The sequence below is a fragment of the Diceros bicornis genome, chromosome 6 (assembly GCF_020826845.1).
Source record: "Diceros bicornis minor isolate mBicDic1 chromosome 6, mDicBic1.mat.cur, whole genome shotgun sequence".
Classification (NCBI taxonomy): Eukaryota; Metazoa; Chordata; class Mammalia; order Perissodactyla; family Rhinocerotidae; genus Diceros; species Diceros bicornis.
This window is the reverse complement of record NC_080745.1, coordinates 41,683,976-41,698,220: the sequence shown is the minus strand read 5'-3', so window position 1 is coordinate 41,698,220 and position 14,245 is coordinate 41,683,976. Positions and strand designations below refer to the sequence as shown.

The following is a 14,245-nucleotide window of genomic DNA, read 5'->3' as shown; positions in this document are numbered from 1 at the left end:
ACTGCAGCTTATTCATCCATTCATCTACTGAAGGACATCTTGCTTGTTTCCAAGTGTGTGCAACTATGAATAAAGCTGCTATAAGCATCCATGTGCAGGTTTTTGTATGGACGTAAGTTTTCAACTCCTTTGGGTAAATACCGAGGAGTGTGACTGCCGGATCTGCTGGATCATATGGTAAGAGTATGTTTAGTTTTGTAAGAAACTGCCAAACTTTCTCCCAAAGTGGCTGTACCATTCTACATTCCCACTAGCAATGAAGGAAAGCTCCTGTTGCTCCACATCCTTGGCAGCATTTGGTGTTGCTAATGTTTTGGATTTTGGACATTCTACTAAGTGTGTAGTAGTATCTTCTTGTTTTAATTTGCAATTCACTAATGACATGTGATGTTGAACATCTTCTCATCTGCTTACTTGCCATCTGTATATCTTCTTTGGCAAGGTGTCTGTTTAGGACTTTTGCTGATTTTTTAATCAGTTTTTGTTTTCGTATTGTTGAGTTTTAAGAGTTCTTTGTATATTTAGGACAACAGCCTTTTATCAGATTGGTCTTTTGCAAATATTTTCTCCCCGTCTGTGGCGTATCTTCTCATTCTCTTGAAATTGTCTTTCACAGAGGAAAAGTTTTTACATTTAATGAAATCCACCTTATCAATTATTTATTTCATGGATAATGCCCTTGGTGTTGTACCTAAAACAGTCATCGCCATACCCAAGGTCACCTAGGTTTTCTCCTATGCTATCTTCCAGGAGTTTTAGAGTTTTGCATTTTACATTTAGGTCTATGGTGTATTTTTAGCTAATTTTTGTGAAGGGCAGAAGATCTATGTCTAGTTTCATTTCTTTTCATGTGGATGTTCAGTTGTACCAGCACTATTTGCTTACAAGTGTGTCAAGGGTCAGTTGACTAGATTTATAGGGATCTTTTTCTGGGCTCTCTGTTCTTCCACTGATCTATTTATCTCTTCTTTTGCCAATACCACACAGTCTTTAGTAACGTAGCTCTACAGTAAGTCTTGAAGTCAGATAGTGTCAGTTGTCTGCCTTTGTTCTTCTCCTTCACTAGTGAGTTGGCTATTCTGGATCTTTTGCCTTAGCATGTAAACTTCAGAAACACTCTGTCAATATCCACAATAACTTGTTGAGATTTTGATCGTGATACCATTGAATCTATAGATCAAGCTGGGAAGAACTGACATCATGACATTACTGAGTCTTCCTAACCATGAGCATGGAACATCTCTCCATTTATTTAGTTCTTTGATTTTGTTCATCGGAGTTTTATAATTGTAGTTATAGTAGTTGTAGTTGTAGCAGATCTTAAATATATTTTTTTAGGTTTATAATACCTAAGTATTTCATTTTGGGGGGAACTAAAGTAAACAGTATTGTGCTTTTAACTTCAAATTCTACTTGTTCACTAATGGTATCTAGGAAAGCAATTAAGTTCTGTATATTAACCTTGTGTCCTGCAACCTTGCTATAATCACTTATAATTCAGGAATTTTTTGTCAATTCTTTTGGATGTTCTACATAGACGATCATGTCATCTGCAAAAAGAGACAGTTTTATTCCTTCCCAATCAGTATAATATTTTCCCTTTTCTTATCTTATTGCATTAGCCAGGACTTCTAGTATGATGGTGAAAAGCAATAGTGAGAGGGGATATCCTTGCCTTATTCCTGATCTTAGTGGGAAAGCTTCTAGTTTCTCACCATTAAGTATAATGATAGCTGGAGGTTTTTGTAGATGTTCTTTATCAAGTTGAGGAAGTTCCCCCACTGTTCCTAGTTTACTGCGAGTTTTTTTAATCATGACTGGGTGTTGGATTTTTTTAAATGCTTTTTCTGCATCTAATGATATGATCACGGGATTTTTCTTCTTCAGCCTGTGATGTGAGGGATTACATTAATTGATTTTCAAATGCTGAACCAGCCTTGAATACCTGGCATAAATCCCCCTTTGTTGTGGTGTTTAATTCTTTTTATACATTGTTGGATTCAACTGGCTAATATTTTGTTGAGGTTTTTTCATCTACGTTCATAAGAGATATTGGTCTGTAGTCTTCTTTTCTTGCAATGTCTTTGGTTTTGGTATTAGGGTAAGGCTGATTTCATAGAATGAGTTAGGAAGTACTCTCTCTGCTTCTATCTTCTGGAAGAGATTATAGAGATGTGTATAATTTCTTCCTTAAATGTTTGGTAGAATTCACCAGTGAACCCATCTGGGCCTGGTGCTTTCTGTTTTGGAAAATTATTAAATATTGATTCAATTTCTTGACTAGATATAGGGCTATTCAAATTGTCTATTTCTTCTTGTGTGAGTTTTGGCAGATTGTGACTTGCAAGGAATCGATCCATTTCATCTAAGTTATCAAATTTGTGGACATAGGATTTTTCATGACATTCCTTTATCATGCTTTTAATATCCATGGAATCTGCAGTGACGTCCTTTCTTTCACATCTGATATTAGCAATTTGTGTCTTCTCTCTTTTTTTCTTAATCTATCTAGAGACTTACTGAGTTTATTGATCTTTTCAAAGAACCAGATTTGGGTTTAGTGATCTTCTCTATTGATTTCTTATTTTCAATTTAATTGATTTCTGCTCTAATTTTTATTATTTCTTTTCTTTTGCTTACTTCAGATGTAATTTGTTCTTTTTCTAATTTCCAAAGATGGGAGCTTAAAAGACTAATTTTAAATCTTTCTTCTTTTCTAATAAATGCATTCAATGCTATAAATTTCTTTCTAAGCACTGTTTTTGTTACATCCCACAAATGTTAATAAGTTGTATTTTCATTTTAATTTAGTTAAATATACTTTTCAATTTCTCTTGAGATTTCTTCTTTGAGCCATGTGATTTTTAGAAGTATGCTCCTTAATCATCAAGTATTTGAGGATTTTCCAACTATCTTTCTGTTATTGATTTCTAGTTTGATTCTATTGTGGTCTCAAAGCAGATATTGTATGATTTTTGTTCTTTTAAATTTGTTAAGGGGTGTTTTATGACCCAGAATGAAGTCTATCTTGGCGAATGGTCCATGTGAGCTTGAGAAGCATGTAATCTGCTGCTATTGGATAAAGTAGTCCATAGATGTTAATTTTATCCAGTTGATTGATAGTGCTGTTGAGTTCAACTATGGCCTTACTGATTTTCTGCTTGCTGGACCTGTCCAATTCTGATGGAGGACTATTCAAGTCTTCAACAATAGTGGATTCATCTATTTCCAAGCAGTTCTATCAGCTTTTGCCTCAAGTAATTCAACACTGTTGTTAGGTGCATACACATTAAGGACTGTTATGTCTTCTTGGAATATTGACCCCTTTATCAAAGGTAATGCCCTTCTCTATCCTCGATGATTTTCCTTGCTCTCAAGTCTGCCTAAAATTAATATAGCTATTCCCGCTTTCTTTTGATTAGTGTTAGCATAGTATCTTCCTCTATCCCTTTACTTTGAATCTATATGTGTTTTCAAAGTGAGTTTCTTATAGACAACATATAGTGGGGTCTTGTTTTTTCATCCACCTTGAAAATCTGTCTTTTAATTGATGTATTTAGACTATTGAGGTGATTACTGATATAGCTGGATTAACATCTACTGTATTTGTTACTGTTGTCTACTTGTTGTCCTTGTTCTTTGTTCCTGTTTTCGTCTTGCACACTTTCTCTGCCATTTTTTTTAACTGAAAATTTTATGTTTCCATTTTCTCTCCTCTCTTAACATATCAATTATACGTTTTTTCTTTTTTTTTTTTTTTTTTTACTTTTTTTTTAATGTTTGCCCTAGAGTTTGAAATATACATTTACAAGTAATCCAAGTCCACTTTCAAATAACACTATACGGCTTCACAGATAGTACAAACACCTTATAATAGCAAAATATTCCTAATTTCTCCCTCCCATTCCTTGTATCATCACTTTCAGTCATTTTACTTATATGTCAGCATACACACAGACACACAAAATCAAATACACTGTTACTATCGTTTTGAACTGTCATTTGTTAGATCAATTAAGAATAAGAAAAATAAAAGCTTTTATTTTACCTTCACTCATTTCTTCTCCAATGCTCTTCCTTTCTTTATGTAGATCAGTTCCTGATGCGTATCATTTTCCTTCATTCTAAAGTACTTCTTTTAACATTTCATGCAAGATAGGTCTACTGGCAACAAATTCCCTCAATTTTTGTTTGTCTGAGAAAGTCTTTATTTCTCCTTCACTTTTGAAAGATAATTTCCCAGGGTAAAGAATTCTAGGTTGGTGAGATTTTTCTGTCAATACTTTAAATATTTTACTCTACTCTTCTTGCTTGCATGGTTTCTGAAGAAAAGGTGAATGTAATCCTCATCCTCCTCTATAAGTAAGGTGTTCTTTTCCTCCAGCTTCTTGCAAGATTTCTTTATCATTGATTTTCTGAAGTTTGAATACATTACACATCAGTGTATTTTTTTTGTCATTTATCCTGCTTGGTGTTGTCTAAGCTTCCTGGATCTGTGGTTTTGCGTGTCTGACATTAATTTGGGGGGATAGTCTCAGTCATTACTGCCTCAAATATTGCTTCTCCTCCTTTCTTCTCCTCTGGTATTCACATACATGTATGTTACACCTTTTGTAGTTGTCCCACAGTTTTTGGATAGTATATTCTGTTTTTTTTCAATTTTTTTTATCCTTGCTTTTCAGTTTGGGAATTTTCTATCGTCATATCCTTAAGCTCACAGATTCTTTCCTCAGCCATGTCTAGTCCAGTAACGAGCCCATCAAAGGTATTCTTCATTTCTGTTACAATATTTTTTATCTCTAACATTTCTTTTATATTCTTTCCTATAATTTCTACCTCTCTGCTTACACTATCCATCTATTCTTGCATGTTGTCTACTTTTTCCATTAAAACTCTTAGCATATTAATCATAGTTGTTTTTTTTTTAATTCCTGGTCTAATAATTCCAACATTCCTTCTACATCTCACTCTGCTTCTGATGATTGCTCACTCTCTTCAAACTGTATTTTCTGCCTTTTAGTATGATTTGCAGTCTTTGTTAAAAGGCAAACATGATGCACTGGATAAAAGGAACTGTGATAAACAGGTCTTTAGTAATGCCACGGTATGGTAAGGGGGGGGAATGTTCTATAGTCCTATGATTAGATCTCAGTCTCCCAATAAGCTTATACCTCTGGACTATGAACCTCACCAATGATTCTCAGTCCCCACCTCCCCACTCCTCTTACATGGGACAGGATAGCTGGAGGGGGCTGGAGTTATATATTTCCCTTCCCCTACATAAATGGCTAGAGGGGCTCAAATTAGGTATTGCCTTTCCTCCAGTTAGGTCAGGCTCGGGTAAAATAGTTTCTCCTGAGGGACCACCTCCTTAAGAAGAGCAGAATGCTCTCGTTTATTTCAAAATGGTTCCATTCCCCTCCCACTGCTGGAAGCATCAGGGGATTTTTCCCCAATATTAATTGTGAGGACCTGGTGGAGCTCCTGAAGGTAAAACTCACAAAAGAGTGGGGGCCGCCCTGTGAGTCTCTTGCCTTTTTTTAACTCTCAAGAGTTGTCCACACTGAGCCTCCAGATTCATCAATTACAGTTTAGGTTTTCCTACCCTGGCACTGCTTTCTGCAGAGGTTTCTGCTCTACTAAGTTGTTTTTTTGTTTTTTATTTTATTTATTTATTTTTCCCCCAAAGCCCCAGCAGATAGTTGTATGTCATAGCTGCACATCCTTCTAGTTGCTATATGTGGGACACGGCCTCAGTATGGCCGGAGAAGCAGTGCGTCGGTACGCACCCGGGATCCAAACCCGGTCCGCCAGCAGTGGAGCACGCGCACTTAACCACTAAGCCACGGGGCCGGTCCAGCTCTACTAAGTTGTGATTCTCTGTATCCGCCTGTCTGTCTCTCCAATTTGGGGGATAGCAGTTTTCGGACAGTACCTATGACCTCACTTCTCTGAAGGATCTAAGAAGAGTTGATTTTTTTAATTTGTTCAGCTTTTTACTTGTTGTTAGGGTAGAGTGGCAACTCCTAAGCTCCTTCTTACATGCCAGACCAGAAACCAGAGATTCTGAGTTTTGCGATATTTTTTTAATTAATGGCTTTTATGAGTGCTTTCTATATTAAGATTATTAATCCTTTGTCTGGTTTTACAAATATTTTTCCCAGTTTGTCATTTTTCTTGAAATCTTATTTATATTGCTTTTGGAGTCATAGGAATTTTATATTCTTATGTAATCAAGTCTATGAAATTTGCCTTTTAGGTTTCTGATTTTATGGCATGCTTTGAAAGGCCTTTCCATGATCAAGATTAGATTACCTTCACGTACATTTTCTTTTTGTACTTTTAAAGTACTTTTAGTATTTACATTTCTTATCCATCAGGAATTACATTTTCTTCAGTTTTTATTAATTAGCTGGCTGTCACAAAATCATTTACTAAATAAATCCATCATGTTTCAACTGATGTAAAATTCCACCTTTATCTTAGACTAAATACCTATATATAATTGAGTCTGTTTCTAGACTTTACTCTGGCAAAAAAAACTGGCAACAGAGATTGCCTCTGAAGGGAACTGGATAGTTGCTCACAAGCGATAAAAGAAAATTAACTTTTCGTTGTTTACCCTTTTGAATTTTATTCCATGTGCTTTCAATTACCAAACTCAAAAACATCAATAAAAATTTTTTAAAGATCTGCTTACTAGACGTGATGGAATTATCAAATATTTCAGTTTTCTGCCAATGATAGCATAACCCCTGTATGCACGTGAACACAGATGTACCTTGATTTTAAAACTGGGAACTATGATTTACTCTCTTCTATTTTATTTTATTTTGTTGTATTTATTTATTTATTTTGTGAGATCAGCCCTGTGCTAACATCTGCCAATCCTCTTTTTTTGCTGAGGAAGACTGGACCTGGGCTAACATCCATGCCCATCTTCCTCCACTTTATATGGGACACTGCCACAGCATGGCTTGCCAAGCAGTGCGTCAGTGCGTGCCCGGGGCGTGCGCCTGGGATCCGAACCAGCAAACCCCAGGCCGCCGCAGCTGAGCGCGCACACTTAACGGCTTGCGCCACCGGGCCAGGCCGGCCCCTAATCTCTTCTATTTTAAATGAATAGTGAAAGTACCTCAAATATGTCTTGAACTAGATGTTTCTCTGCCATTTAACATGGTCAAACACAAAACCATTTTTTTACCTTTAAGGGAAAAAAAAACCTCTTCTGTCTAAATCCTTAATTGTTATAAGTAAAGCTACTACCTCAAATGTTTAAGAACCTCAGGTAAAGTCAATTCCTTACTAGATCCCTAGTAAGGAACTAGCATGTTCCCTAGATCCAGCCATCACAGGTGTATTTTGTTCTCTTCATTGATTGTTAGATAGTAACTTTATCTATCAATGCCGATAGTCAATTACTTAATTCAGATCTAATCTTTCTACTCTATCACAATCTGATTATTGTATTTTCAATATTATTTCTTTATAATTCAATTTCAATGGCAGATGCCAAATTTGATCTCTGTTGTAACCATAATACCATAAAGCAGACTGGCTAAGACAGAAGAAATATTCATCTGGCAGCAGATGGGAAAAGAACAAGTTTCATCTTTTAAGTCATTCTCTTTAAGATCCTCTCCCTCACACTATTTTCTAAACAACTATTAAAGGTAAACTCACTTAGTAATTTTAACCTTTCTCCAAATAAAAATATTTTCAAGCACTTGAAAATACTCCTCCAGTAGAAATGGAAAGGTGACCTAGTGTTTAGTCTTATGAGCATACTCATTAATAATTACATAGATTAGATACTCTATCTCTACCCTGTAATTTTGCTCTCTAGAATTCTACCTGCTCTCCTAGGTACTTTCCTACTCTTTTTTTTTCCCCTAATAAACGAACTTCCTTAACATGCAGAAGATGCACATTCCACATATCTTCTAGGAACACTAATTGAAGATGTAGAAGAGAAAGCAATTCTTTTAATAGAGTCTAATTACCCTTAGGTTTTAAACCTCTTGCATTTGATCATCAGAACATTATCATCCCCATTTAACAGGAAACATAGATTAATTTGCATAACATCACATTACCAGTAGTAGAAACATGTCTCCTGATACAACATCCTTTGCCCTAAATATGCTGCCTCCCACCATGATTAAATACCCAAAGAAAAGTGCCTTTGCAGAACACAATGAAGGAAGCACTCCATAGTACGACAAATGAATACTAGTGATATATGTAAAATAATAAAAATAATAAAGTTTAGTATTTAAAGAAATAATTTTCTATCTTCTATACAAGAAATGATCTCAAGTACACCAAATGAAACCACACTTTAAAAGCTTCCAGGCAACAGGTAATGTATTTCCCTTTCTCCCATTGTCTCTAGAGCCTTGCCTTACACCATAAAGCACTTATCTAAAGGCCACCTACTAGTAGATCTCAACTATCCAAGGCACAGCCCAATACACAGAGATTAGAAACACTACTAAAATCTGGGCACTTTCCATGACACACTCCTCCTCAGAGGAAGTTACTCTTAGTTTAGACCAATAATTCTCAACCATATCAGACTTGGTGTCCCCTTTCCATAAAATATTTTCCAACTGGTGCTTTATCATCCTGAAATGAAATTAAGAACAATTTTCCTACAGGCAACTTCAAAGAAATCCATAAACCCTAAATAAAATATAAATGGAAAAGGAAAATGAAATAATTTATAATAAGATAATATGTATTTCAATATGTTAATCCTGAAACATAAGTGAACTAGAAGACATACAAAAGTAATTAGTAGCTGAACAAGACAGCTACGAACTCAAAGCTGTGATGTAATTTTCCAAAACTGAAAACAAATCTTGGTCAAGTTTTGAACAAAACAAATCTTAATTTCACACAACTGTTGCATGTGGAAATGGACACTGGAAAATTTAGTCTCAGTTAAAACCATGAGTTTATATGTAAAATGGAGGTTCTAGGTTCGGATACTTACAAATATTACACAAATGTCAGGCAGGTTATTCCCAAATCATGCAGGACATGGGGACATTCTTTGCTCAGGATAGCCCACCCACTGCAAAAAGTATAGCATCCCTGACCTCCACCCATCAAATGCTAGTGGTTAACCCCAATCATTCCAATAACCAAAAAAAATGCCTCCAAGCTTCCCCCTAAAGGGCACTCCCCATATGGACTCACTGCCTCAGACACAATTTGACTATCACAGTATAACATAAAGAATGCTTGGGAAGCACGGATTAGAGTTCCAGTTCTGTCACCCAAGAGCTATGTGGTCATTGACAGTGAGCTCTCTAAACCTCAGTTTCCAGTGTATCAAAACGGAATAAACACTACCTAGGCTTTTTGGGTTGTAAAGGTTGACTCAACCACATGTGCGTGGCACACAGTAGGTGGTTTCCAACACATCGCATATTGAAATGTGAAGAAGGGGGCTGTTCCAGATTGAGAGCAGCAAAATGTGACATGAATGTGGAGGATGCTGAAGATATAATAAGGATACAAAATGAAATTTAACACACAGCAGCCTAGGGACATTTCAGAGAACAGCCAGCAGTCCTACCTCTCAGCAACCCCTGAAGGCATTAATGTATTACAATGCAGTGAAATAATTAATATTCAGAACGATGCACCCCACATTAAGAAGGCAAAAAAAGACACCTGTAAGAGGCTTCTACCATACACGCTGAAATTTCATCAAGTGTTGATAACTTAAGAGAGGGACTATAGCTAGCAAACATTATTTATTTATTTATTTTTTTTCCCTTTTTCTCCCCAAAGCCCCAGTAGATAGTCAAATGTCATAGTTGCACATCCTGCTAGTTGCTGTATGTGGGACGCTGCCTCAGCACAGCCCGACAAGCGGTGGGTCGGTGCGCACCCAGGATCTGAAACCCGGGCCGCCAGTAGCGGAGCGCGCACACTTAACCGATAAGCCACCGGGCGGGCCCCCATAGCAAACATTTTTAAGTTTTTATCGCGCAACCACTCTATTCTAGACACTGGGAAAACATAAAGATATCTAATATACCATACCTGTCCTCAAACATTTTACCATCCAGCAGATTAGACATCGGTAAAACATAACCATAATATAAAAGCATAATGACATAGGCATTAAAGAGCCAAATAATTACGGAGGCCTGGAGAAAATTATGAATAATTCTCACTGAGGAAAATCAAGGACATCTTCATGGCATAGAGCACTGAAAAACAAGAATGCTGATAAGAGAATGGGGGGAAATTCTGATAGAATTAAAGAAAAAATGAAGTCCAAACAAAGGCACTGAGCATGAAAATACAGCTTGGTTCACAGGAGAGAGGTAGGGAAAGGGTACATTACGGGTTGGGAAGTTAAAAATTAAGGCTGTAAACACATTTCAGGACCTGTTCATGGAGGGATCTGAATACCATCCAAATGAGTTCCAGTTTTATTGGGGAAGAATTTCCCAGAAAACGTGCTTATGTGGCACACCTGATCCCCAAATTATGCTGAATAATGGCCAAAAATAAAGGATTCTGAACAAATGCAAATTTTCATTGAGATTCCTGAAATTAAAATATAAATTTTTAATACGAGTCAATAAGCAAAAAGAACCTAACAAAAGTAGAAAGCAGCTTCTGAGCTTATTTCTTAAATAATCAAAATATTACTAAATTTATTAAACTTGGGAACTTAAAAGAACTCAGGATAATCTTGTGTGTCCTTGATTTTCTTCCAAACGAGTCGAGAACTTCCTAAACGTGTTATTTAGCAGTGCCTCATGTCACTCCTGGAAGACAAGAGGTAGGCTACAGTATTATTAGCCTCTTTTTACTATGGGGAAACTGAGGAACAAAAAGAATAAATTATAGCATGTTCAAAAAATAAGTTATTATATTTTCTAGGGCTTTAATTAAACTCTCCAAGACCACATTTCATCGTTTATTCTTCCTACCATCTGAATACTAGAATTATCTTTTACTATCGTCTTAACTGAAAAAAAAAGACTAAACTTTAAGATCATTTTCTCAATTTGGTACTGCCACGCCCAAGTCAGTGTTTTTAAATTCTATCTCTTGAAATTATGGTATCTGCTAGAACTGCGAGGTGTAAGCAGTAATCCAACCTCCCAAAAAGCAGACAGCTGTAAACAGCAGGACAGGTCAGGAATCCAATGCTCAGCTTTTACTCAGAATATCCGGCAGGCTCAGATGGGCGTCTGTAAAACAGGCCTTGCAGACGCTGTGATGGAAAGGTGCCCTAAGAGGCCCAGAACAGTGGTATTAATACGCCTACTGCTGCAAACATGAGATCCAATGCTTTCCTCCTCCGCCCCTCCCTGCATTGCACCACGCACCACGCGACTTCTGGTATACACTGAGGCCTGTGCAAAGATCTCCCCGACATTTCCCTTAAAATGCAGTACTTTGAGGATGCCCAGAGCGCAGGGCCTCAGCTAACAGTGAGAACACCGTATGTGGCTAAACATTTCAAAATCTCGCCTCTTCAGAATCGAGGGCCTGGTCCAGAGGATTCTATAGGACACAGAGTTCCTGCTACTATTTTGTTTTTCACACACGCGTTGACCACCCCTACCCCCAAATCCCCTTCCTCAGCCTCTTCCCACCACCTCCCTCCCCTCCACGCCAGGTGGGCGTCCCAAGGACGAAAACAGGAAGGTTAGAGCGCAGGGGTCCGGGCCGCGACGCTGTCCGGCGCGGGCCAGGGTCCCGCCCGCCCAGCTCGGGAGCCCGGTCACCCGGCCGCCCAGACCTGGCCTCCGCCAACGCGCCGCCGCCGCCGCCTATCAGCAGAGCGCAGGGGCGGGGCCGGCTGGCTCGGCGGCGGCTCGGCCGGCGGGCGGGGGACCGACTGCCGCGCAGCTCCGGCCGCCGCGCGCATACACCGGGCCTGGATCCCGAGGGCGCCAGCGCGGCCCCGGGGAACGCGAGGAGCGGCGAGCGCGCGGCCTGCCGTTGGCGGCCTGGTACGCCCCGCTTGGCGCCACCCGCCCCCAAGGTGGGGTCCAAGCCCCCGGGAAGATGGTGTCCTGGATGATCTCCAGAGCCGTGGTGTAAGTGCCGCTCACGGCGCCTCGAAGCCCGCGCGAGGCCCGGAGGAGGTGTGGGGAGGGGCAGGGACAAGGAGAAGGGAAGGCCCGGGCCTGGACGGGGGTGGGCTGGCCTGGCCTCGGGCCTGCCCGGGGGCTGGGGTCCCTCGGCCTCCTCACCCTGGTCTGCGTCGCTGCGTGGCTCCCTGCGGCGGGCGAGGGCCCGGCGGCGGCGGCTGCGGCGCGACCGGGCTGCGTGCGGCTCGGCGGCCCTGCTCCCGCGGCGCTGGGTGGGCAGGCGCGCAGGGCAGGCGGCGCGCGCTCCCCGCTCCCTGCGCTGCGCGGCACCGCCCTGCGGGCCCGGGAGCGGCGCGCCTCGCGCGGCGCCCTGCGCAAGCTCGCAGACGCTTGAGCGCGGGAGGCTCCGCGATCCTCCCGAGAAGGCGGCGCCGCCGCCGCGGAGACTTTGTATCCCGCGGCTGGTGCGTTGCGGTGTCTCTGTCGGCACTGATTGCCATTCGGTCACGTGTGGTAGGAGGAGAGATTTGCCTAAAAACCCGAGACCGCTCCCAGCTCTCATCCCTGGGAAGAGTCCCTGTTGCTCCAAGATTTACAGCTTAAACGAGAGAGGACCTCATTACTGAATGGTGACACCCGCCTGCTCGCCCAAATCTCAGAATTTGGCCCTATCTTGGAAGTATTTGCTAAGTGATTGAGAAGCTGCAGGTGCCTTTTTTTCTTTGTTCAAATTATCGAGCGGTTCATTTCATTGTGCTCTTACCAACAAGTGCTACAGGGCCATAAGACAAAAATTAGTTGAGTTTTGGTGTTTACTCTGTAAAGGTGCATATGTGTTTGAGTGCAGTTCAAACTGATTTCCTCCCATCCTCCTGATATTACTCTTCTTCAAAAAAAAATATCAAAGTAAACAACTATGACGTAGTTATAGCCCGGGGGTGGGCGGGGTGGGAGGGAAGCACAGGTTACTTATTCATGATCTCTGTAGGAGTAATATTATCTCAGTCCCTTTATGATATGGTTTTGTAAGTCGGCAGGCTTCTCTGATTAGCTTAGGTATGTGGAAAAAAATAACATTACCAGATTTTTGGTATTGTTTCTGACCAGGGAGAAGTAGCTAAATTTTCTATTAATTTTGGTTTTATTTTGTTTGGGAGTAAATTAATTGCTTAGCCCTGTTCCACTTGATTTGCAATAGCTTGCAAAATCTGTCGTTTGATTGTCTTAATGCAGTTTGTCCTTCCTCGGTACTGTTTCTAGTTTTAAAGCTTCAGAGTTTCCTGTGTTCATCTGTACAAAACTAAACATCAAAAAATAAAAGCATACCACAGATGTCTTCATTTTGTTTTTTAGCCTTTGGGGGCCTTTCTTTGAGTCTGTCATTTACATAATACAGGCATGCCTTTCTTGACTTAGTAGATGTCTATCAACTGTTGTGTCTGTACCTAGAAAATCAAGTGCCCCATTAAGAAACTGTACCCTTTTTTTCTTAACTCTCTGAGTTCCTTCCACCAGTTCTTTAACTGATAGGAAAATTGTGAAGCACTTTGATTTAGTTTGCATTACTCAAATCGGATTTTTGTTTTTGATTATTGACTATGAGTGTGAATGTCTTTTCTGGGAGCTGACTATAACAACAAAGGTTAGTAACACATAGTTGATCTTAATGGAACTGACAGTTCAGATACACTGATATCTGCAGTACAGGTTAGATGTCAAGTCTTGTAAGCGTTACATCCAGTGCTATAGGGGTTAGACAAGTACAGGATTATGTCTGGTTGGAGAATCAGAAAAAGCAAGGGAGATTATATTTGAGATGGGCCTTAAGGGACAGACTGAATTTAGACAGCCAAAGATGAAAACGGAAAGGATTCTGATAAAGGGATCACTGTGAACCCAAAGGAGGAAAAGCCCAGATTAGTTACAGTGAACTTGAGGGACTGGGGAGAGAGAAAGCTGGAAAGGTAGGCTGGGCACTGTTTCCAAGGAATGTCAGGAAGTAGTGATAGATTTTATGAGGCAGCAATGGCTTTGCCTTCAAAGATCCTCTCCCTTGTTATGTGAGATGGTTGGCCATGGAGAGACACTGAAGACTGGGAGACCTCTTAGGGGGCTCCCTACCTGGAGAGAGAGGATTAAAGCCTGTGATGCTGGAACCTACAAAAGGTGAG

The 14,245-nt window shown here is 40.0% G+C and overlaps 2 protein-coding genes across 2 annotated transcripts in view; one reads left to right on the top strand and one right to left on the bottom strand.

Annotated features, from left to right (window-relative positions):
- Positions 1 to 12,283, bottom strand: part of JMJD1C (jumonji domain containing 1C) — a 337,216-nt gene extending 324,933 nt beyond the window's left edge. Inside the window, exon 1 of the mRNA XM_058543362.1 lies at positions 12,237 to 12,283. The gene's annotated coding sequence lies outside the window, so the exon portion shown is untranslated. The remainder of the gene's footprint in view (positions 1 to 12,236) is intronic.
- Positions 11,820 to 14,245, top strand: part of REEP3 (receptor accessory protein 3) — a 97,365-nt gene continuing 94,939 nt past the window's right edge. Inside the window, exon 1 of the mRNA XM_058543370.1 lies at positions 11,820 to 12,080. Within this exon, the coding sequence (XP_058399353.1) occupies positions 12,049 to 12,080 (32 nt within the window). The 5' untranslated portion in view covers positions 11,820 to 12,048. The remainder of the gene's footprint in view (positions 12,081 to 14,245) is intronic.